Source organism: Copadichromis virginalis, linkage group LG22 (genome assembly GCF_057382275.1).
Source record: "Copadichromis virginalis isolate Kocher_CV1m ecotype Utaka linkage group LG22, C_Virginalis_male_GT1.1, whole genome shotgun sequence".
Lineage (NCBI taxonomy): Eukaryota > Metazoa > Chordata > Actinopteri > Cichliformes > Cichlidae > Copadichromis > Copadichromis virginalis.
This window is the reverse complement of record NC_140638.1, coordinates 27811809-27838010: the sequence shown is the minus strand read 5'-3', so window position 1 is coordinate 27838010 and position 26202 is coordinate 27811809. Positions and strand designations below refer to the sequence as shown.

The 26202-nt window shown below is 37.7% G+C and overlaps 1 protein-coding gene across 5 annotated transcripts in view; it reads right to left on the bottom strand.

The window, feature by feature from the left end:
- phactr4a (phosphatase and actin regulator 4a) overlaps positions 1 to 12201 on the bottom strand; it is a 36612-nt gene extending 24411 nt beyond the window's left edge. The window contains exons 1-3 of one of the 5 annotated variants that reach the window (XM_085445283.1): positions 11836 to 12201; positions 5774 to 5888; positions 3002 to 3043 (exon numbers count right to left, since the gene is read on the bottom strand). In XM_085445283.1, coding sequence (XP_085301409.1) covers positions 3002 to 3014 — 13 coding nt within the window. In that variant the 5' untranslated portion in view covers positions 3015 to 3043; positions 5774 to 5888; positions 11836 to 12201. Of the gene's footprint in view, positions 1 to 544; positions 1594 to 3001; positions 3044 to 5773; positions 5889 to 11835 lie in introns of those variants that run through there. The other 4 variants (XM_085445282.1, XM_085445285.1, XM_085445284.1 and 1 more) reach the window with 4 other exon arrangements.
- Positions 12202 to 26202: the final 14001 nt, after the last annotated feature.

Genomic DNA, 26202 nt, shown 5'->3' with positions numbered 1-26202 from the left:
ATACAGATGCTCGATTTAAAATAAAAAAAATTTAAAAAAATGATGAGCTGCATTGTTAGTAAGAATTGTGTGAGTCCAGATGCAGACTTTCCTACTAACAGCAAAAAACAGTTCTCAGTGTTTGATCTGCTGTTTGCTTAACCAAAGACACTGAGACTTATGGTTTCCTGTAGACTTGTGAATTATAGGAAGGCTCGAGGAGTCAAGTCGTTTGAGTTAAAACATGCAGCGAGCTGGAGTCAGCTGGTGCCTTGTACCCCCAAATCTCGGTTTTCAGATAAGGTTCCACTCGGAGATGAGTGCAGACAGAGAGAGTTTTGTGTGGCTTGCACATTTCACAATCGCCACATTCCATCTGCATGCATACTTCTACACCTGTCTGTGCCTGCTGCCTTTTAGTTTCTCTCTGCTTTGAAGACACCTGTTTCTGTATACTCCATCCAACATGATATCCTCTGGCTGCCAGATTTGTTCCTCAGTTAAAACTAGTCAAAGGTATGTTCATGACAGCTGTTAAGTGCTGAGCGTCTGGCCTTGGACTCACCCGTGTTGTGTTGGGCTTGTTGCTGGGCCACAGTTTCGCTGCTAGCACTGTGTCCCATACTATGGCTTCTGTCCCTCCTGGGCTGCCAGGCGCTGCCTCTCCTGAGGCCAGCGGCAGCAGAAGTAAGACTAAAGCCACCTCGCTCTCCTCCAAACAGACAGAGCTCCTGTAACTCAACACTGTCTTGACTGCTCACTTGCGTCGTTCAGTCTCTACAGTCTTTGCCCTCCCTTCAGCTTATGTTATTTCTCTCTCACACCCTCCCTCCCTCCTTCTCTCTCACTTTAAAACACAAACACACTCACTCAGTTCTTTGGTCCCTCCCTTCTTGGAGCACTGACTTCATAAATAAGGTACACCAATAAGATAATCCAGCAGTCTGGAGTGCCTTTCATTCCTTAGAACTGATTTTTTGAGGGCAAAGTTCGAAGCAGGAGATCTCTGAAGCTTGGCCGGATCAGACATCAAGGATAGAGGGATTTCAAACGCAATGGGACCACCCACTTCTACCAATTTACAGAGTGACAAAACATTACTGCCTTAAGGGCAAGGGGGCGGGATCTGCAGGGTGAGGTAACTTGAGAAGTGGAAGGTGAGCTGAGCCAAGGTGGAGCTCAGTGGCAGAGCAGAGGAAATGGCACAGTGCAGGTGTCCAGTAACTCCCTGTGGATTGTCCGTTAAAGCAATGATGTGAAACTCCGCTTCACACCAATAGCTCCCTAGTGCAAATGTTTTTGTTTCAAATTAATCAAAGCTGGTTACAGGGGAAAAAAAAAACAGCCCAATGTAGAGTTCGCACTTGCTTCTTACTTAATATGCTACACCTCTTATTAAAATCCAGTAAATGCTGTCTAAGGACATTACTCTCACATCTGTCCTCATAAGTGCCAGATGGGGAAGCATGACTGAATTACACATTGTGTGAGAGTTAGTAGAGTTCCCTCTTTCAAGCCGACAGATAAACATTACAAAAAAAGCATGTTCATTTTTTCTACTGTGACTCAGAAACAGTTTAGTTGGCAGAAGTCGTTCGAAGTCTACTCAAAGAACAGAGGAGTCTACTGTAACAACATGTTCATGATTTTAAAAACCCAAACATAATGTTAAAGGATTGAGGATAGGGAGATAAGAAAAGTTAAAACAGCACTGGAATAATAGCATGCTACTTCCATTGTACTGTATATAGCAAGCTTAAACTTGAGGTTTTTCAAGAAATATTTAAAGTGAAGAGGAGCGAGAGAACAATCCGTATGTTTAAAGGACATAAAAACTCCAAAAGAAGCTGACTTCAAAATGTGGCCCACACGGTAGCGCCCTCTACAGTCAAAATGCAGCAACACAACTCTGACGCAGGAATGCGTGGAATGCACAAACACAAGTGGGCTTATTGGTACAAGGACAGTAGTTAGCACAACAATCCTTGAAATCCTAACAAAACAAACAGGATGATAACACCTTTGGCAATTACTGTAGAGTACTATCATGGTACTTAAATACTTCCCACTCTTTCAGAAGCACAGTGGCAGATGGAGACAAGCACTTTGGGTTTTCAAGCAGCTTGAAAATTGTGAAAATATTAACTCAATTACTCAAAAGAAAAACCCACACTGCTGTCACAATGACAACCCCAAAACACAAACATGTAGAATGATTCATCATGATGAAAGAGCTCTGCGGATCGAAACATAAAAACATGTGAGCCTGTCAGTTTCTCAATAGCATCACTTTTAGAGCAGACCTGAGGAGGAAGTGCAGTTTATTTTTACTGCTTGGCCACAGTGCCAGGCAGGGATGAGTAGATCGAGCTTCCTTAATCTTCTCCACCATGGCCCAGTTATCTGGGCCATACATACAGCTATGCTCTGCCCTATTGTGGCACTTCAATGAATTAAAGTAATATGAGATTAATTCTTAGAATATGGCCACAAATGTTCTAAAACTTAAACACAAGATATACTGAAAGTACAGAAAACACATTCTTGTTTGAAGGAAGGTAAACAGCGTTTACCATCAACGTGATAGACAAAAAAAGTTTACTCACAACTATATTCAGACTGCACAGCCATCCCAGCTATGTTTTCACAGATGAATAACGATTCAGTCTAGAACAAAAGATCCTCAGGGCTAAATGAATGGGATGGTGATACTAAGACGTCTACAGGGTGAAACGATCAGTAGTGAAAATAGACACAAGGCCACACTGCAGTGAGTGAAACCAGCAGCTCGACTCACCTACGGGTGTGTCTTCTGGGTATGAGCCAATCAGATAGCTGTACTGATAAATGGAGCTATGCGTCACAAGGACAGTCCCTATATGGGCATCCTCATATTATCAGATGGCATTTCTGTTAAACTACAGAAGCTTCTCTTTGTGTTTGTTGTAAACCTTTTCCACACAAATTAATCTAGTCAAACAAATAAAATATTTAATCGTAACATAAAATTTGGTTTTCTTACCATGATTTTCCATCACTGTGCAAACTCAGCAGTCAACAGCTCCTGAAACAAGTATTAAGCATTTAATATTCATTTTAAACAAGTATAACAGATTTATTTGTTATAAGATGTTCCAGTTACTTCTTTCACAAACATTAAAAATATGTTAGACTTTATAACTCTTATTTCTTGTTTAAAATGTTTTAAGAGATTCAGAAAAAAAACTAAAATGAAACAATATCCTATTTGTTGAAATATCAATCCCCAAAACAAATAAAACCATTGTTTAGTGGGGGGGTGGGCAAACAGACAAAAAAAAACAAAAAAACAAAAAACAAAAACCAAAACACCAAGGTGAGAGCAGTCAGTGAAACCGCCACATGTTTGCTCGTATAGATTAGATCAGGGGTAGGCAACTCCAGGCCTCAAGTGCCGGTGTCCTGCAGGTTTTAGACATCACCCTGTGTCAACACACCTGAATCAAATCATTAGTTAATTCCCAGGCCTCTGGAGAACTTCAAGATATGTTGAGGAGGTAATTTAGCCATTTGAGTCGGCTGTGTTGTGATCAAGGACACATCTAAAACCTGCAGGACACCGGCACTCGAGGGCTGGAGTTGCCTACCCCTGGATTAGATGTTCTCTGCAGCTAATGGGGAGAACACTGAAGCTAAACAAAAGCTCTCCTTTTAGCCAAGACAACATAGGGCATTAATTAGCTCAAACACTGACTTCAGATCAATTCTAAAAGCCTAAAAGGCACAAAAAAAGTCACCATTAAGAGAGTATCAGGCAGTTGTAGTGTTGCAGAGAAAGGGAGTGCACACTCTCCCAGGAACTAAGGCACATATATAAAAAATTAAAATGCTCACTAAATAGTCTTTGACATAAAATGCTTTTCTTTCTCCGTTGCTGAGAAGTTATCTGGAATTCTTTACTTCACATAAGCACTTTGAGATAACCAAGCAAAAACTGTTACTGTGTGACAGAGTGAGACACTGAGTTCATAATCTCAAGTATAATTTAACCCTTTAAGACCTACCATAGAACCAAGTCCGCCAGAGCTTATATTATATTTTTACATGCTGTGGAGCCATTTTTGAGAGCATTTCAAGTTGCTATACATCAATACAACCATTATAGCCCAAATTTTAATGGTATGTCTGCATTAAGTGCATAGTAATTACATAAATTGCAAAAAAGTGCAATAAACTACAAAAAAATTGAAAATCGTTTTTGCTGAATAAGTTCTAAAAAATAAATATATTTTAAATGTAAATAAAGTTTAAAAAGCTGAATATATTTTTAATGCTCTCTAAAGTATAATAGCTACAAAATAAATCAGAATAAAAATAGCTTGCTAAATGTAGCCGAAAGCTAAATGTGTAGTTAATCCGTATCAGTGTTTGTTCTGACAGCAAATTTTGATTTTGTTTTAGTGGCAGTCTTTTGACTAAAACGTCATTTTGTGTTAGTCCTATTTTAGGCATTGTAACCCTTTTAGATTGAGCCCCGTTTTAATTTGGCTAAAAATCATAACATTATCACAGTTGAGTAAAATATAAAGTGTTTGTCGTGTTTTTACCGGTAAAAGTTGTGCCACATGGCTTATAAAGTCCACTCTTCTCTTCCTGTTTTCTTATGAAGACAGAGAGCATGGGAGCTTCTCCCCCCTCCCATCCTGTTTTTGTCACAGACACGTCAAATTGCAAGCCTAACCTTGTTGCACAAGGAGGTTAATTCTGATTGGCTCACTTCCAAACCTGGCCCGCCTCTCTACACAACTTAAATCCAATTGGAGCTTGTTTCACTAGAACATTTTCCTCTTGAATTTATTTAGTCATCGTCTTGCTTTCTTCAGAAAAGAAAGGGATGTTGACGAAAACTATGCCTATATACAGACCTATATACAGTTCACTTGTTAAGCTGGCCTGTCGGGTGAAGCATGTTATGCCAATATGCATTTTCACAAAAATCTTCCGGAGGTTTATTTAAACCCTGTATGAGTTACCACAAAAATGTATCTGTGCAAAAAATGTGAACAAGCTCTACTTAAATCTCATTAACACCAAACTATCAAACAGCCGACTAAATATTATAGGATTATTGTTCAGACTCACACTGAACATTAAGTCTTAAAAAAATATATATAAATATCTTCTGTTTTTTTGACATTTCTCGTTAATGTTCAAACATGGCTGACACATCATAATTCAAAATCAAAAAGTAATTAAACTGCTTTCAAGGGACTAATGGCAGCATCGTCGTCCCCAGGCTAGCAAATCACTGTTCTTAATGTCATGTTGCTTTAAGACCAAGCAGCTGGGTGGATTGGTGACTGATCATAGTTAAGTTCCAGATGACAAGGTCAAACAAGCAGCTGACATTGACAAACTGACAGTGTGTGTTTTCTCTCCCAGGGAGCATCACAGGAGCCATTCACAGCATTGCTCCGCTTGCCAGTTGGTCAGAAACAGTGGGTGCGGCTACATGGTGACATCAACAGAGGTGGGTCCTAACAGCAGTATCATGCTGCACTTTGGAATGTCAAAAGTCTCCTGCGAACAAACTGGTATAACCCCGCCCGTGTGACTGAACAATGTGTACATTACAAAATAAAAGAGTGAGTGTAGGTAGGCGAGAATTAGACCTTTTCTTTACTTTTCTTTTGATGAAGCACAGGATGTTCTATGTGAATTCAGCTGCAGTCATGATGAAGAAAATGCACAATAAGCCAATAATTGTTATCTGTATGAGATTTGTATTTTAAAATGCCATTATGAGTCAACTTACTTTGACTGAAGGTCATTGATTATCAATAAAATGCTCCCCCAGAAACAGCGACCTTGAAGTTTTTCCTTTTCTGACTTCTGGTTCCAATGGGGAAAACCTCAGCAGCAAAATGATCCTGTCAAGTATACAAACATTCAGGAACATAAGGCAAGACACAAAAAGTGAACTTCCTTGTAGAGGAGCTGCTTTGAAAACCTGCTGAGTAAGCAGTTTATGAGATACAGTTTTAGTTTGTGCCATTTCCTTGGACTGTAGCAGAGATCCCCCCCCAAACACCACTGATGAAAAAAGGAAAACAAGTTGCTCATTTACGATAAAACACTCATTACCTCACACTGAAACAAGAGCACCAACTCCGCTTTTGAACTTTGAGTTTGAGTTCAGCAACTGTCCAACCCCTCTGCCTCAACCATTTTGGTTCAGTCCAACTGGTTTGACAAGTCTTGGCCTACATGCTCAACAGCTGTAGCTGCGCTGTACTTCACTTCAGCTATTCCACTTCTCTTAAGCATATGTTTACTTAAACATGTAACTCCTAGGTATTCCCCAAAATGCCAAACATCCGCAACAGTGCACTAACTCAAAACACTGACATCCACTATATAAATAGATGCACACTGTTAATAGTAAGAATGCGTGCAAATGGCATGTAAAAATAGGTCCTGCTTGCCTAATGATAATATTTTTATAATTACTAATAAATCTGTTCAATCTGACCCAATACCGATGCATAGTTTTATTACTTTCTTACTGATAAGCAATAATAAATAGATAAAGGCTTATTTCCAACTGATGAGTAAAGAAAGAAACTGATACACAGTTACACTCACAAATAATTCACTAGATCAAGTTCAGCACTAGGGCTGAACGATATATCGCATTTGCGATAATATCGCGACATGATCAAGTGCAATTTTCTAACCGCAAAGGCTGCGATTATACTCTGGACATGTCCAAATTCATGGGCTGCATCCTCCTGAGGCCGCATTTGTAGACCGATTACGTCACAGCAACGTGCCGAAGGCTGTCCAAATTACTACCATATCCCAGAATTCATAGCGTGGCCCAGCCAAACTCCAGTTTCCAGCAATGGCGGCCGCTACTAAGTTTTAAAATTACTCATACTAATCTTTCTGGGTCACAAAATAAACTTTTAACATATTTTCAGGCGAGAAAGTAGTTGTGTAAACATCAAATATCTGCTCGGTTTATCAAGATATCCCATATTTGCAAAAGTGCTTCGACGTTTTCAGAGGCGTCTGCTACCCACCAGCTCGACAGCTAGCCGGGAGCTCGAGGGTTACTGATGCGGCCGAGAACGGCACAACTCCCGGCACATCATTTTCAGATCACCGCGGAGTTTCGCTGCTCGGGTTAAACGTAATATATAAGTCACTTAGACAACCTAAAAATGTTATTGTTGGGCTTTTTTCAGTGTTTTGTTTGTTCGTGAGTAAATCGGTTTGGCTGAGATTAAAGTTATTAGATTAGATAAAATAAAACTTTATTAATCCCCCGGGTGGGTTCCTCCTTGGTTTTCACACAGCTGACTAAACGTCAAACAGAAAACTTATTAAACAGAAGTATGAGACAGTCGAGAATTTACACCAGTGTCTGGTTATATTTTAGATAGCAAGAAGCAGACGGCCGAGTTTATTAAACTCCACCGAGACAGCGGTGACGCTAATCAGAACTAGACCGTCCAATTTCACGCCTTTAAATTTTAAAGGCGTGTTTGTGTGTGTGTTTATACAATTGCTATTATGTTTGCACTTTATGTGTAATGTTACTGACTGCAGAGATCAGTAAGATGTGTGTATTTTTTATTTATTAGTTTTATTTATTTAATATTATTTTTTAATTGAATGACTGTCTAGTAGTTCACAGATGTCGAAAAACTGAGTGTAGTAAAGCCACTGATTTTTTTATGTATATTTCTGCAATCTGCACATTGTACTGACTTTCATTTTAATGTTTACACCAGGGTTCCTTGTCAGCACTTTATGCTCAGATGTTTGTAAGCTAAAAATAAACTATTGTGTATGTTCAAATATACTGTTGTGATTGAAGAAGTTAAATAAAAATGTCAGTCATCAATTCATGCATCACCTCATGTCATCATAACAGAGGTCTGTCTTCCAGGAAAGAACAGTTTAAAATTAATGTAATATAGTATTGGCCATACTATATGATGTATTGCTTGTCTTTGTTTAATAATACAGAAGACAAAGACCTTAAAAAATAATCGCATATCGCATCGCAATCGCAATATTGGGGCAAAAAAAATCGCAATTAGATTATTTTCCATAATCGTTCAGCCCTATTCAGCACCATTGCAACCCAATTCTGCTCTCAAATATCCTCTGAGCACTGGTGCCGGCTGGCAGCACAGCAAACACAGAGGTGAGTTAATGTGCACCAGTTTATGTGCATGTACAAGAGTGTGAAAACCAGAACAGCTGAGCCAGTGGACTGAGGCCTTGGGACACCACGTGAACATGTGCAAACACACGCACACAATCCTGTCACTGCTTTACAGAACAACCAAAGGTTGAATAGGTGATAGCCCAGCCTCTGATTTACCTTGGTTTTCAGTTAGTGCTTCCATGTTAGCTCTGTGACTTAAACCCACATCACACAACTTAAACAGCAGCTAGATTTTCAGGTCTGGTAATAGGAACAAAGTTATGTCCTCACATTTCTGTGAAAAGCAGATTTTTTCTGAAGCATGGTATTCAAAAAATCTTGTATTTAAATCTGGGGGATAATGCCACAAAAGTATTATAGTCGCATGACTTTCAGGGGGAGAAAAAAAGCGTTTTGAAACTATTTTTGTGGAAAAGTCAGCAGACTTTAAAATCAGGTTTAATTGAAAAACATTTTTACTGGTGATTCTGTATATGCAGTTTTTATATTCCAGTGACCAGTGAAGTTAATTTAGATAATACTGTGTACAGCCCTTACCAAGATAGTTAGTGTTAAGTGGTATGCTAGACCTACCTAATCTCAAGTGCGATATGAATTTTTTTGAAACATTTTAATCGAGGATAAAGTAAAGAGAGCAGAAACAACAAAACAACATGTGACCAAAACCAGAGCTGTGACGTGGCGACATGGCTCAGGCCTCTCCAGGTAATGATAACATGTTAATTAAGGCTAACAATTATTTTTACCTGAGAACAGAAACATTTGTGGAACAAAACCTGAAAGGAGTTTATTTTAAAGCCATACTTCACTGCTACTCTGTGGAAACATTACAACTACCAAAAAGTGGCAGTTCAACTAAGGAAAAGAAAAATATGCAGATTGTTAAATACTTCATCTACAATATTTAGCCCAAATATTACACTCTGTTAATAGATCCTAAGAGTAGATAATTTACTTATAAATAATAAAGTTTAAGTAGAAAAGTAAGTGTACTTTTTATTTGCAGTAGCAATTCATTAGCATGGCATTTATTTAGCAACACAGACATTTTGCTAATGCCAGGTGCCAATGAAAATGTAATTATACAAAAAAAAAAATCCATGTGAAGCAAAAATGTAACTTTAGGGTTCTGAGTTTGTTTGTTTTTAAACATATTTATTTTGGAGCAAATTTGTAGAACTTTCACAGTTTTCCATCAGATGTGACTACACAAGTAATTTTATGGAGCTTCTTTGTGCCAATTAGTCATAAATTTTGAAGGACTTCTCCTTCATAACAGACGTTTCAAGCATCCTCCAAAGACATGCCGGACAGACCCATTTGAAAATTTCTTTGGAAACAAGCTTCAAAATAACTGCAGAAAACAATGACCTGAAGGCCTCACAAAGATGGTTGCTGAGTGGAAAAGTTTGATTCTGGAAGGATTGTGTTTATACTTTGAAGGAACCATTGAAATATATCATATCAAATGTATCGTAACAAAATATTATTGTCCTCTTGTTTACTGTAGTTTTTAGTCTCCAAACACCTGAAATGATCTCAAATTCAGCAAAATTTTCCACTTTTGTCTTTTTGGGGTTTTTTTGTTTTTTTTAATGTGTTTTAGGCAAGAGCATGACCTTTTTTCAATGTGTCAATTATCCTTCTTCAACAAAAAAGATTACTCCTTGAGCCACTTAGACTTTTATCTAATTTGGTTGTCACTTTTCATAAAATGCACATCATGAGACTCTCACAGCTCCACACACCCAATCCACAGTGATTACTCTCATGAATTTAAACCAGGTCCAAGAATTTTCCTTAAAAATAAAGTTAGCACTTCAAGCTGTCAACATACTTTGTTAAATGTCGACCTGACTCTGTTTTAATGGAACTAAAGCAATGTTTAATGATGGCAGATTATGTTAAAAACTTGCAAACCATTGCATAATGAAATATGTTTTTTTGAATCATTTCTTTTAAATGTCATTTCATGTTTTTGTTAGCACTTTTAGTAATGCGAGATTCCTTCGAAAAGTCTGTCTTTAGCTGAAATGCTGCGGTTGTACTGCACTGGCAGTTCGTAAAGTTTTATTTTTTATTTTTCCCCCTCACACAATCGTGTTTGTTCACTGTAAGCTCCCAATTAGCTCACTCTCAGCTCATGGAAAAAGGGTCAGGGTTGTGCAGAGCTGAGAGGCGCACAATCAGCCATTGTGCTGCCTTTATTGTGCAGGCCTGGCGATCACTAAATGAAGCTATGAGTAACTGCGTAGCTCTCAGTGAAACACTTTCATCATGGTGCCACATGCATTCGAATTTAAGTCCCACAGCTCCACAACATTAAAATAATCACATTTGAGCTATTTATATCCCACTAACCCTTATGTGCAACTCTTTACAAAACTAGCCTGTTTTACACTTGCACGCAATTTTTTAAGGCTCGACAATATCTCTCACAGCATGAGAAAAAAATATATAAAGCTTTTTTATATATATTTTCATATATATATATTCTCTAGCTTTTTCTTGCTCTGCATTAATTACAAGAAGGTGGGGAGAGGGCAAAATTAAAAAGGGATTACAGTTCTATAAAGCCAACTTTTAAAATTTAGTGACAAATTCAACTGTGACAAAACTGATAGTTGATTATCTGCCAAAAGATCAATCATGGCAAACAATTAGGTGGTTATCCCTTTTCCCACCATTTGAAAAATATGTACCTTCAAAAAGTCCTATCCTATAAAGTCTCTCAACGTCACTTCATAGTGTTACATACCTTTAGGTAGTCTGACTTTTATGGAATTTTTCTCGTATGCTTGTTCAGTGAGTGTGGTCCTGGTCAAATGCAAAAAACCACAACATCCATCTGAATGCATATCCCAACAACAGGACAATGCACAGCTGCCTGTCTAGCACAAAAACAAACTGTGGCTCCTACAGGGCGTATTACTGTTTTCAAACAGGTCTAAAGGCACCGGGTGCCTGTCAAGGCATGTAGACCGATATGTGAATGGAATGCACTTCTCTGGAAATCAAATAGCCTAGACCAACAGGGCCCATTTCGACATTAGTATAATGCGATGTAATAACTCAGAACGCTTGATCTTCTTTCTTAAGATCTCTTTTAAGTTATTCAAAAGTAAGGCAAAAAAAAAAAAATACAAAAAACACAGGATATGCTAATTGTGTAGTAGTTGCTGTCTGCACTGAGAACGACATGTAAGAAGCATTGAAAGAAACTATTAGAAGGTTATTTTCAGCTATTTGGCATCGCCCTAGCCAACGTTACGTGTACAGTAAAGGCCAGGCAAGTACAGGAAACTACATAACAGAAGCTAATTGGGGGAAAGGTCCTGTGAAACTATTTCGATACACATTCCTTTACGTTGTTTTCTGTCTTCCATTTCATTTTCTCTTTCCACCCTGAGCAACCAAAAGTTGGGTATGTTCCCATGAAACAGAAACGTATCACAGCAGCACCTGTACAAAAGCTAATCCCTGGCTGCTGCTAACTAAAGTTAAGTAAGAGCCAGCAACAGGTGGTTACTGTCCTCCTACTGTAGCATTAGCTTTGCTAGCTAATGTAAATTAGCTTACAGTTGTTGCTCAAGCTCCTAAAGACCGATACAATGTGTTGTACAACGGTGACTCACCTTTTCCCGTACTCGGTCAGCCTAGGTGGTATTTATCCAAAAGGCTGGTGATTTTTCCGTTTTTGTTCTGTTTGATTGAACCCTTCTTACTTTTGACACTTGTCGCTGTTGTCCATCACAGGGGAGAGAGCAAGGCGGAACTAGCTCCAGTAAGTACCTTTGCAACCAACCCGAGCCCCAAAACTAATTTTCGCTCCAAAACACATGCGGCAAGAAAGCATCGCCTGAATTTAACTCCAAGTGCTAAGATATGCCGAATAATACTTTTGAAAGTTCTTTGCTAAGACTTTGCTGCCAAAAGGTGTTGAACGTAAACTCGCAAGGGAGATTAAATACTGTCGCGCATGCGCAATTCTTCAAAGGGTGCTCGCTCCCCCACAGAGAGAAAAAAAAGCCAGACGCAAACCTCAGAAACCACGTGATTTTTCGGGGCTGGTTTGGTCAGTTTTGTGGAGAAAGTTGAAAAAGTGTGGTTCAGGTTTAGGAACTGAAACGCTTTCACTACAAAATAACCCCATAGATAAGAAAACATATATATATATATATATGTTTTCTAATAATTAAAGAATAAATAATACAATACAAGAATAACGGTAGTTTTTATTTATATAACTGCCTTGAATATGCGTAATTTTAAAATCCTTAAATACTTGCCTGTGAATTATTGAAATTGGTGAAACTGAAAATTAAGCATATGTTATATTTTCTGGACACCCTTTAAATACCTGGGATCAAAAGTATTTGCACACCTAGCCACTATATATTTATTTACCTTCTATATCAGAATATTTCATATGTTGTTTTAACATTAGGTTAATCATAATGTCCACACGTGGCTCAGAGTTGATTGAGAAGTGAAGAGGCACTCAAAAAGTATTAAAGAAGATAATAATACTCAAAAAAGCACAACTCTTATGAGAGACATACCAGAGTTGGCTGGTTTGCTCAGATTAGCAAGTGGGTTTAGTTAAATAAAAATGTAAGAAGGTTAAGTCATGATTATTGATATACAGCATGGCCCAGCTACTCCTTTACCGAGTCCCCTGGTATTAATCTGACTGAAACTGCTGAAAAACAAACAGGCACTGGGTGCCTATTACAAGCAAGAGCTGAAGCTAGCAGTGGTAGCAGTGTCTCTGGGAGAACAACAAGGGGAAGGTAAGTTATGCAGTGCTGTGCAAAAGTCTTGAGCTACACCTCATTTCTTTGCATTCTTTCAAGACAATGGGAAATGGGTGCATCAATCTACTGAAACATGTGCAAACATAAATGTATAGACACAACAATGAAATGAAAATGAGTTAAAGGACTAAACTTATGAGTGAAAGAGCATCCAGTGTCCAAAGAAAATCTGTGAAAGGCTTTTTGAAAGCCTTTATATCTATTGCTCAAGACCACTTAAAAACAGTTTGGCTCCTTGAAAACAAAAGAAAAAAAGAAATGTACATTTACAACTATCTAATGATAATTTTGCTGTAACAACATGTATATTACTGATTACTTTGTGAATCACTTAACTTCTGTGCCACATACAGTAAGTTAAGATTGCACATTTTTCAATACTAGCAATTTTTCCAGTTGCTTTGATACAATACAGATGAAGCAAAGATCAAATTTTCATTGAACAGCTTTTACTGTAGAGGTTAGAATGCACCACAGGTATTAAAGGTACTGTGCTGCAGTGGTTTGAATCATATCTTTTAATCTATCTACCAATATATTCATGCAAATGGGGAGTCTACTTTACACACTAAAATTAATTATGGAGTTTCACAGGGTTCTGTGCTGGGACCCATTCTATTGACATTATACATACTTCCCTTTGGCAATATTATATATTTTTATTCGTTTGCAGATCATACCCAGCTTTATTTTTCTATGAAGCCAGATCACAACCACCAATTAGTTGCACTTAAGTTAAAGACATAAAGGTCTGGATGACCACCAATGCTAAAAAAAAAAAAACAACAACAACAAAAAACTATCTTTAACTTTTTAGTATTACTTTTTATGTTTTTTTGTAAAAAAAAAACAAAAAAAAAAAAAAAACTTCTAGGCTGTATTATTATTATTCAGTATTATCAGGTTGTTCTAAAATCTCCCTTATAGATCAGCCTTCAGCTGATCTATAATTCTCATAAGACACACATTATTCAGTAAGATGATGAATAGAATAGACTCTGCCCTTTGATCTTTTAGGAACCAAATCTGCATATCAGTATCATGCATATTTCATTTGAAAAAGTGCATTAAAAAAACTCCACAATCAGAAGAAGTCTTTTTGATTGTTTAACAACATATTTTTATTTCATTTATCAAAACAGCATTTTTTGGCTTGTTGACTGTCATGGTCCCACGGTGCTCCCATGCTGTCTGCTCCAGGTTTGTTTTCTTTCTGTCTCTCTCCCTTGGTTTTCTCTTTCTCCTCTTTCTCTTTCTGTGCCCATTTGTTGGGGTTTGTGTTCATGGATGGGACTTATCGTGGGTTGCTTCCTCTGGCCAAACACACCTGTGACAGTCAACTACCTGTTCTTGATTATCCCATGAAGCAGACTCATTCTTCACTGGGTTGTTAAACTACTCTGTTAAACCTTGGCACTTGCTTTCCTGTGTGCTTTGCGCTGACTCTGACATCTCTTGATTCTGACTGTGTGTTTCCTGTGTGCATAGATGCCAGGATTTTCCTCCCTGGTGTGTAGTGAGCCAAGACCCTGAGTTTGAGAGAGAGAGGGAGTGTTACCTGTAAAGTAAGAGTGGTGGAGGTCAGTTAAGGTCCATCCATATGTGATGTGTGCGGGTAAGCAATAGTGTGAAGATGTAAATGATGATGTGCGTAGGTGTGTTGTTAGCTTGTAGAGGACTTTATGAAGAGATATGTAAGGTAACATGAAGTGATGTTAGAAATGTGATATTTATCTCTGTTTTTTCACAGAGAGTAATTGAGCTCACACAGAAATACATACCGTACAGTCACATATGCAGACTGTTTTTATATATTTTGTTATAAAATGTGTAGTTATGTGTTATGCAAAGGGCTCAGGAGGTAGAGCGATGCATCCACTAATTAGAAGGCTGGCGCTTCAATCCCTGGCTGCTCCAGTCTGTATGCCAACGTATCTTTAGGCAAGGTACTGAACCCTGACTTGCTCCCGATGTCATTCATTGATATAAATAGGTATCCCAAAGCTTCTAAAAAAGAAACCCAAATTAAGCCATATCATAGAGGACTGGTCTTATTTAGCAAAAGATGTGCAACAGTTTTCTAAAGCTGTAGGATTCTAAAAGTGAGGGATGATACACCCTCTTCTATTGATTTTTCCTCTTGTCCAGGTCTCAAATTACAAAAAAAGTCTCAAAAGAGGTTTGCAAGGCGTAACCTTTAACTTCTACCTCTCTTTTGATGTGCTGGTATCTGAAATTGGGTCATTCACCTCAGACAGATTTGTAAAATCCACTCATTCTTGTCTTATTCCAGCTTTTATTTCTTGTGGATTTGACTACTGTAATTCTCTTTACTCTGACATCAGTCTTCAGTCATCGCATGCTACAATTAATTCAATATTCTCCTGCCAGGCTCATAACATGTAGTAAAAGATTCAGCTGTATTATGAGGACTTTAGCTGTCATGCGCATTATGATGAAGTTACATCAGTCATATTAGCTCATGACTGGCTATCTGTTAGTTTTAGAACCAATTGTAAGATTTTATTGCTTGTTTTTAAAGCCCTACACAGTTAGGCTTCTCCATATGAGCCTGATCCCCACAGCAGATTTTCCAGCAAGGCCTTGTTAGTGTTTCCAAAGACTATCTGATCACTAAAGGTTATAGTTGCACTCAAGGGCAATGACTGTGGGATTCCCGGTCTGAAGAGCTCAGGCAAGTAAACTCTCTCAGCTCTTTTAAATCTCTTTTTACACTTCTACAACCACTCTGACTCTAGTTTTAGAACTGGATGTCATTTTTCAAAAGTCTAGACACAAAACCTGTTCATTGTTCTAAAATTGCATTTTGTAGTCGTATTTTTAAGGAACACTTACAGAATCACTGAGACAATTCTTTAGATCACCTACACAAAAGGTAACAATAGCTTTTAGTTGTCCAGTTTTACAGCTGGTACTACAACCATTAAATATTGTAGTACCGTATGTGCGTTTCATCATGGTACTACTTGTAATGTCACTGTATTTCACAGATGTGGTGGACTCATGGAACAAATCTGATCTTCAGTGATGACCCCTGATATTCCCGTGACCACCAGGTCTTCCTCGTCCTGCTTGACAACCTGCATGCCTCCTGTTAGAGTATTGTTGTGTCACTCTGGAGATCCTTTATTTATTCCTGTATCACAAGGTCAAATCAACAACATCATCCAAAAGAAATTTGTATCAGTGGATCTCATTATCCAAAAAATGTGATGATTTGAACATAGAATATTATTCCTAAGTTTCCAACAAAGTACACTATAGGAATGAAACAGTTACTTATGATTTTGAGAAATTGAAAGATCACTTTAAAGAAATGAACAGTCCATTTAAAAAAAAAAAAAAAAAAAAGGTCTGCTCACAGACCTGCTGTGTGAACACGAGCAGGAGCTGATGTTCGCCAGAAGGTGCAGGAGTGAAAAGTTTGAAGACTGTGATCTCTTCTGGTCATTTGCTGAACTACACAACACAAAGTGTATTTCTCTTGACTATAGACAACACACCAGTGGCAAATATTGTCTGCCCCCTACTGGCCTGCAAAAACCACTGTTACTTAAATGAAATTACTGCTTAACTTATATTAAAAAAATACATATATATAAATTTGTTTCTAATGCCAAAAAAGAGGAAGGAAAAATACTGAAAAACTCACTTATCTAATTCCAGAATTCCAGAGTTTGATATTCTTCACTTCACACACAAAAAGTTTCTTAAACAAGCAGAAAAGAAATATTTCCCTCATTCTGGAGGAAATGACTGTTTTCTCTCTTGTAATGATTACAGTAATCCAAGAACAAGGCAATGATGCCAAAGCTGATAGTGAAACAGTTCACTTCATGTATCTGATAAAATGTATGTGCCCTTTGTTTTCCTGTTGTTAGGAAGTAAACACCGCACACAGTGTTGCTGCCTGCTGTGAGAATAAGAGCTGCAGACATTCCCAGTCTGAAGCTGTTTTTCTCTTTTTTTTATTACTCTGCTGAACAGCTCGCTGTGTGAGGAGTTGCTGGTTTTGAAGGAAAACTCAGACAAAAGCAAGCCCTCCAGTGACCTTTGCATGGACCCATTCTCGTCTCAGTGCACCAGACAGACCCTCCCAACCGTCCTATTGCATTTAATTATAGCACACTTTTAAGTTTTGATCCCAAAGTGTTTTTGCTGGGTCACTGCTCAACGTCTGTCAGTATTTATAGTCACGCTGTTATTTTTAAGTTCTGGGATGTTAAGATTCAAGGGAAATAGGAAGCATAGGACTTTGCTGTTAACAGCAACTTACTGAAAGCATGCAATGTGCTTTAGCGTGAAACTTAAAGCAACTAATTTTATCCTAAATACAACATAACCACTGATATCTGTGCACATTATTTGTTTTAGACCGTACTCACATAGCCTTTCAATTGTATTGGTGTCATTCTCACAATCACAAAATTCAAAAAGCCATCCATTTATTAGAGATGGCACGATACCACTTTTTTATGTCCGATACCGATACCGATATCATAAATTTGGATATCTGCCGATACCGATATGAATCCGATATAGTGTTTTTTAATCAACAAAACTGTTTTTTAAAATATCTTGCTGCATTTTGCAAGTCTGCAAGTTCATACTCAAGTTTAAAACAACAACTACACTAAAGCTATTCTGTTATACCTGTATACAAAAAAAATATTTCATAGTTCAGCAATACTAATCAATCTAATAAACTTAGACCTACACCATCCTCCCTATTCTGGTATTTTAAAGAGTACTTAGCGTAAATATTAAGCAACCTAACTAATAGGGTTCCAACTCCCAGCAACAACAAAAATAAAAAAATAAAAAAATAGGGAACCACCCCTCACGCTCCACCTCATGATGCTTAATCAACGTAATCAACCTTAATTTGATGCAGTGTGAAAAAAAAATGCACAGAAATCAATTATTTTTCAAGAAATATTAAATAGATTCAACATCTTTCTTCAACAAAATTGCAGACTGCACAGATGGTACCTTCCCAAAGGAAAATGTACTATAGCTTACTAGGATATATATATTAGACTTAATAGTCACTATATACAGTAATTGACTTCTATTCATTTTACATCAAATTAAAACTTTGGGTGTCAGATAATTATTTATTAAAAGCTAGACATTTTAAATGAGAATAAGAAAGAAAAGTATGTCTTTGTGCCCCCTTTTCCCAGTTAATGCCCTATCGGCCCCCCTGGCTAAACTTTGCTAGATCCGCCCCTGCACAGTTACCAGCCGTCAGCTACGTAGAAAAAGATCCTGGTGTAGAAAGTAATATTAAATAAATTGTAACAACAGCTTATCAAGCTTAAACGTGCTGCTGTTGTTCAGCCGCTGGTTTCCTCTTTCTGGCGCAAAGTGGACCAAAAACAAACGAGAGACAGACTCGCGACAGAAAAGCCGATCAGCTGATTTAAGCAGTTTCACGATTGAAGTAGCAACAGGAGAGCGAGAGGCAGTCGCTCGTTAAGCTTAACGCAGGAATGCTTTACAAACATTCAGAGATGGACTTACACACTTGCTTTACTTCTCTCGGGGATAACTTTGTCGGAGATGAAATGCCAGGTTGCTAGCGAAGCTCCAAATGCTATCCAGACCACCGACAGGTCCCGCATGCCACAGCTGCTCTATCACGTGATGCATACTGCTCCGACGTTCTGAGGCGAGTTACGGCGTGTTGCAAGTTTTGTGAGGTGCTTTCGTGATATTTAATGGATCGGATTACATTTTTTATTTTTCTCCGATATCCGATCCAGTAATTTAGGTCAGTATCGGACCGATACCGATACGTAATATCGGATCGGTCCATCTCTACCATTTATTACCTTTGCTTGACAGTATGTCTATAACAGGAATAAATGAACAAACATATACATACAGTTTATATATTCTAAATGATTGAAAAACCAAAACATGTAATTATATTTAAGTGTTGAAATGTATTTATGACACGTTCATTATATGTAATGGACTAAAATTAAGTTTTTGACACTGTCTGGTCCAGACGCACTGAAATGCATCTGCTACATGAACTCTAGCTCAGTGTACTAATTCTGAGGTTGGTTACTCTGATCCCTTCAACTGAGGTACTCTTGGTCTTCTTTTTCCCTTTTTCTAATAGGATTTAATTAGATATAATGTATTTATCTCAAATTTGAGAATTGTTACATTAATTAATACTAAGTTACGATGCCTTACAGCAAAGGACAATGCGCACACACTGGACAGGTCGCCAGTGCATCACAACCTTACACAGCTAAGGGTTGCACGGCATATCAATCTTGCCTGATAAATAAATAATATAAAAGATGAATGCCTATATATAGATAAACTAATAAATCCCCCTGACAGCTATTTAGGAAGCAATAGATTTCAGTGAAGTGACATATGTACTAATCAGTTAGGAACCATGCTTAGATTCTGGGGCCTTCATCCTATTTTTTATGCTTTGGCACCAAGTTACTTACTCACTGGTCTGTATAAAGTCATGTTGCAACTCTTGATTGGTCTATAAAAAGGCAGTGTGAACATTAACCAAAGCAGAACCACAGACCAGATCAACTAGCCCACACAAGTGAAACCCACATTACACCTAGTGTGTCAACAATACTCAAGGGTGTAGCCACAATTTCATCTTCCTTCTAGTTTGGCAGCAACCACTATGATGTGCAGGTGCAAATGTTTTGTGGATGACACAGAAAGTCATATAGTCACATTTCCAGTGATCTAAATTTTTTTATCATTTGTCCAGGTAACCTTATTTTGTTCTTATAGTTTTCATAAATTAAATGTTTCCTTATTGACGGAAAAGACTGAGTGGGCGGGTCTTTCTGTGAAACTGCACCCTCATTGGCAAATGACGTGATTGGCAGCCAGTTTGTCAAATAGTGTGATTTGAAACTACAGAAAATTCTTCATTTAGAAAGTGAAATTACCAAAAATGACCAAGATTTTACAAAACAGACTTAATTTTTCCAGGCCTGGTCTTTTTGCAACTGCAGCTATTGCCATCTGGTGGCCTTCAGATATAACGCCAGCTTTTAAGTGCTTTCACATTGGCTTCATTTTTACATCCATGTTTTATATCTATAGCCTGATGTCAGAAACTAAGCAGGGTTGTGCCTGGTTACTGTTCAGATGGAATAGTGTGTGGTAATATAAATGTTTCCTTTTTTAAACTTAGTCCTATGATAGAAAAACTTGACTATTTATTAAGTAGTTTAGATAACTAGAATGTTATATAAAATAAAATAAAATATAAAATAAAGTGACTGAAAGACAGTGAAATAAGCATAAATTTAAATAAAATATCAAGTAATAATTTATATGTAACGTAAAATATTTAAAAACTGCAAAAGAAAAATCAGACTTTAAAAGTTTGTAAATGGTTAAAATGTATCTAAACAAAAATGTCGAAGCACAACAGAACCTACTGTTACACTGTGGGAGATGTGGAATGTTATTGGTGAGGTTTTTTGTTTTTTTTACAGTATTATGACAGTTTGTGTGGTTTTATAATTGTAATTCCAGAACTTGTGCACACACCACACCACATGAGCACAAAAGCACTAACACTGCTAATGTAACTTACATAAACCTTAGCATTCACAGAAGTGTCTTTGCACGCTCTGTTGGAAAACTGTCCCTACTCTGTGATTTCTCCCCTCTGGGTCATTACAGCATACCCTGCTTACATTTAAATGATATAAATAAAACCTAAACCCAGTCATTTTTTTCCCACAGTAATAGTGTAACTGTAGAACCACCAATGTCAAAACCTGCTATAGGGCTGTACCACTTTGATCTGGAATTGAGAAAGTTTGCTCTGTAACACTAGCTATTGGCACACACTCAGCTGAAGCGCTAACGTGATAATTTGTCACATCACGGGAGTGTTTTTCCACAAGGTGGATCGACTTTCATGTTGCATAATATCCATTCTTGTGTACATTTTGTCCCGAAAGAATCATTTTCCAATCAACGTTGTGATCTTGCATGGACCTCCCTTATATTATACTTAGAACCAGCAAACAAACAGAGGAAACCAGCTTCTTTGAACCCTGAAAAGATGAACTATAAATATGCTAGATAGTCTGACTGTTTTACATGGTGAATAGAACCTGCACAATGCATACTGTTTGATTAGTTACACCCATGTCTTCGAATCTATTATTAGACAGCAGGATTTTATTTCAGCTATTGTGCTTCTTTTTAAATGTTCATTTCCTGTGACAAATTTGAACAAACCCACCATAACTTCCCCTGACAAATGAGAGGGAAAAGCTCACTCACCTACCTGTCAGCTTTCTGAATACTGCAGATTTATAGATGTCTGATAAAACCCCTTTTTTCTTCTGTCCTCCACTGAGACTGGTTTATCAAATGTAGAAGCTCTTTGATAGACAAAATATGTCTATGTCTCACTGTTCATGATAAAAGTGAAGTTAAATAAAGCCTATTTTAAAAAGATTAGATATCCAATAATAAATTTGTCTGGTCATTTTTTGGCTTGTTTAAATAGAGTGGACTTAAATAGTCCTAAGAAGGAAAAAAGGGGAAATGAAACTTGTTTGGGTTGTATCAGGGAGCAGAGGTTAAACATGATAATAGACCTGCCTACGCTTTCCTTATGTAGCCCAGCAGGAAACACACAGGAAAACAATAAAGCCATCTTTGTGGACACAGAGGCTGATTACACAGTTCAGTGTCACAGTTTCACTCAAACATTAGATAAGCCAGCAATGCAAACCAATGCTGAAAAACAGATTATGCATGACTCACAGTTATGAACCTCAGTAAGCACCTTTACAAAATCAGCCCTTGATGAACTGCAATTACACGGAGCACCATTTCCCTGTCAGTTACTGCAAGCTCATTATGGGGTCTGTAAAAACAACTGACTGCATTCTAAATTTAGACTACAATAAGCTCTTGGTGTTAGTGTCCACATGGTTAAACACTAAAAAAGCAACAGTGTGGTTATTTAAAACCTCATAAGAGTGGAAAAGCAATAATCTATAGCAGGGGTGTCCAACTCCAGTCCTCAAGAGCTACTGTCCTGAAGCTTTTACATGCATCCCTATTTCAACACAGCTGAATAAATGATTGAATTACCTCTTCAGCATGCCATCAAGTTTGGCAAAGGCCTGGTAACAAGCCATTCATTTGATTCAGGTGTGTCGGAACAAGGATCCATTTAAAAGCTGCAGTGCAGTAGTTCTCAAGGACTGGAGTTGGAAACCCCTGATATATAGTGTGTTGATCCACCAAAGCACGGGTGTCAAACTCCAGGCCTCGAGGGCCGGTGTCCTGCAGGTTTTAGATGTGTCCTGATCCAACACAGCTGATTCAAATGGCTAAGTTACCTCCTCAACATGTCTTGAAGTTCTCCAGATGCCTGGTAATGAACTCATCATTTCATTCAGGTGTGTTGATCCAGGTTGACCATCACTAACTTTGTCAGGTCATGTTTTGGAGGCCATGAGATTTGATCTGCACCTTTTAGATTCTTTGATTGGTCTCTTCTGATTTCTATATTTTCTTTAAATCACAGGATTCTTAACGGTTTTTCTCCTGTCTATTATTTCCACTGTTTGTTTGTTTTTGTTTCATTTAATTCCACGTTTGCACGTAAAGCACTTTGAATCTCTTGGCTGTGAAAAGTGCCATATAAATAAAAAATAAAAAAAACTTTTTAGCCACAGCTTGTTGGCTGGCTCACTTTTATCAAAAGGATTACACCCTGCAAAAATAATACGCCCAAGCAGAGAAAGATGTGTTAGTTTTATTAAAATATAAGCAGTGCATCCAAAAAAAAGAGAAAGAAATTAGGAAAAGTGAGGATAAATTTGTTATTTAGGTATATAATATCTGGCACTTAAAACTTTAGCATCAGGTTAAAAAATATCACTTGAGAGAATAGAAACAAAGTATTAAATCTGGTTTCCGTGAGTTTTGCTCTCGGAAGATGTATTTTATTAGACTTTATATTGACATGATTTGACAAAAAGTAACTAGCAACTGATTAAATCATGTAATGCAAAAACGTTTAGGAGACAGAGCTGGCTGCCTACCAACAATATCCATGGGTGTGTAGATGAACTGACTTTCTTTTGATTGGAAAGGTCTTGCATTAATAGACAAACAGACTAAAGTCCAGAGAATGAACTTTGAATGCTCTGGAAGTGTTTTTAAATACCAGACTCTATAAATAGCAGTCTATTTACCTAAAGTTCAGCTTGTAAAAAAGGTTAAGAAAGCTACAGAAGCCCTTTATATGGATAAGCTTAAAACAAAAATGAAAAGGTTGTTGGTCATGACACATCATCTGTTCATGAACTTAGAGACACAAGACGCAGCAATGGCACACTTTATGATGGCTAGACATAAGGGTTAGTGTGCCACCGCAACATTATTTATCTTGGGCATTACTGTAGCTCAGTCTAGTCTTAACATTAACGTAGACTTGATGAAGTTCGCATCAGGGAGTGACAGCATGTTCTTAGAACTGACCAGGTATTCAGTGACTCATTATCTTCCCTCTTCTTGTCCCTGTCTAGGTTTATGGGAGGTGTAAGATAAACAACTGTAGTGTAAGATCAACTGTAGTGATTTCCAGTCCAGGCTAAATCTGCTACAACTGTTATAAACAGTTACACTGTAGTAAAAGACAGTGTATAAGATATAGTGAAGGATTCAGTATCACCACAAGCATTCAGTACCTTTAGAACCACCTTTAGCGGCAATAACACGAAGTAATTGTTTTCTATATGACTTTGTCTCTTTCATCATTGTGCAAGAATTTTGTTTCACTTTTCTTTACAGTGTTGTCTCTGGTTTATGCACAGTTATCTTAAAGTCCTGTAAAAGCATTTTGGAATGAGCTCTGGACTTTGACGAGGCTTCGAACTTTAGCATTTAAGATGCTCACTGAGGTCTATAGAGTCTGAGATGTGGCTGTTGACGTTTTAGCAACTATCTGACCCTGGGGTGAGTTTGCTGGGATGTCCACTCCTGGTACAATTTGCACACTTGAATAGCAGCAAATTGCCTGAACTTCTAGTTTTACAGAGATTTGTCACATTTGCTGATGATCAGTTCATCAGCTGAGTTTGATTAGCAACAACTTGCTGCTACTTAGCCTCTTACCTCTTGTGGAAGCAGTAAGGGTGTACATATTTTTACACCCGACTGCACAGAATGCTGTGAAAACTTTCTATTTCCTGATTGCAAGCATGACAGCCGAGCCAAATGTTCTCTGCCAGTTGCTGCTGGCACATGGCAGTGAGCAAAATGTGTGAAATGAAAATGAAAGTGAAATATTTTTGATGGAAGAAATTTGCCTTTTGAAAGGGCACATTTCATCCTAAACCATGATCTATCCTAACCCTTCCCAAGTCACATTGTAATAACCTAACCAAACAGTCAGAGAAATGAAGTGTCAAAACCAAAAGTACAACAAAAGCTTAAAAATAACACCCTCACGTAGAAAGCAAACTATCCTTTGTTTGAAGTCTTGTGATTTATGTGCTGCAAGTGCTTAACGTGCTTTACAAAATGGAACTTCTAGGAAGCATTCCAGGTATTTCAGGAGTGCTGGGAGCAGCAAGCCAAGTTTAAACGAAGTGCAGTTTCTGCTCTTTATAGACACAGACAAAGAACTTTTTGATTGCACGTCATTTTCCAAAACTGGGAGCAAACAGACAACAGGAAGACACAGCATCCATTCTAAGAATCCAAACATTGAATTATATAAGAATATATAAAGAAGAAATACACGGAAAACCTTATGATCACACAGATACACAGTCGTGTTACTTGAGATATCAGACACTGATGGACTTGTCCAAGAAAAACATGACTGTTAGAAGCTGCACAGTTCATTGTTTTTAAGAACAGTCGGTGCTGTAGGCTCCAGAAGAGGATTAGAGCCTCTGGAAGAAGAAATATGTGAGGATGTCTTTTTTTTCTGAGAAAAAAATCCTCTTCTGTAGTAGGCAATCATCCTCAATCACACAGCACTTCCTTTTTCCAACTGCCTCAGCAACACCAAATAGATTACCTCGCCGTGACACTGAAGCTTTTAAGACAATGGATGCTGCCACTCCACATGTCAGATTTAATAGACTATTAAATTGTTGGATTTTATATTGGTGGGTTTGTTTGTTTTTTTGCATAGATGTATAAAATAGAACTGGATACCCTAATATGGTGCCTAATATTTTCCAGTGAAAGTGTCTCCATTTTCCAGTCCTGTATGAGGTCCTACCTGTTCAGCACGCTTTCATTAGCATCTCTATCAGCTGCCTGCACAGCTAACATATGTCTCTTTAAGTCAAAGACAATAACTTCTTGTTGTTTGTTGACCGCATTCAGAAACAACTCCCCAAAAAATACAAGAATTAAGTGTTTGTGTTCTTGAAACAAATGTTTAACAAAGATTCTGTTTCACAAAAACGACTTTGTGTTGTGATCGTACCTCAAACTGTGATAGGGTTGTTGTGTTGTACATCACAGAATCCACCCTTCCTACTACCACCCTCTCCTGTCTTCACAAATAAAGCCCATCATTCTGGGCGTCCCCGCTGATAAACCTAAGCGCACCCAGAGCTGAAGCACCATGGAAACTTGATAAAAAAAGGGGTGTTTGTAACAGTTGTGTTTGTTTTAAAGGGAGATTCCTGCCACTATAATTAGTTACCCAAACATCTGCAGAATGTCAGATATATTTAGTTTAAAAAAATAAAACAAAGGTGTCTGAAGTTATGGAATTTGTGAGCGTGCCGCTTGATAAGATCCAAGTTCAGGCCAGTGTCTCTACTGTTTATAAGAGCATAAACATTGTCAGTGGGACACTAAATCAGGTTCCCTCATGGTATGCTCACTGATGCTAGTGTCTAGGACTGAGATGGAATGTACCCATCGGAATTCACATTCCTTTGAGCACAATGTTATTGTAATAGTTTTACCGGAAATATTTTTAAATTGGCTACATGATTAACGTGGAAAAATTGTACTTTCTATAAAAAGAAGATAAATTTAGAGAAACGAATGAAACTTGCTAAAATGAAAGAGGAAATTCTGAGACTTTAGCTGTATTACGATCAAAGTCCTCCCGAAAACACTGTTAATTTTTTGAAGATTAGCTGCTTA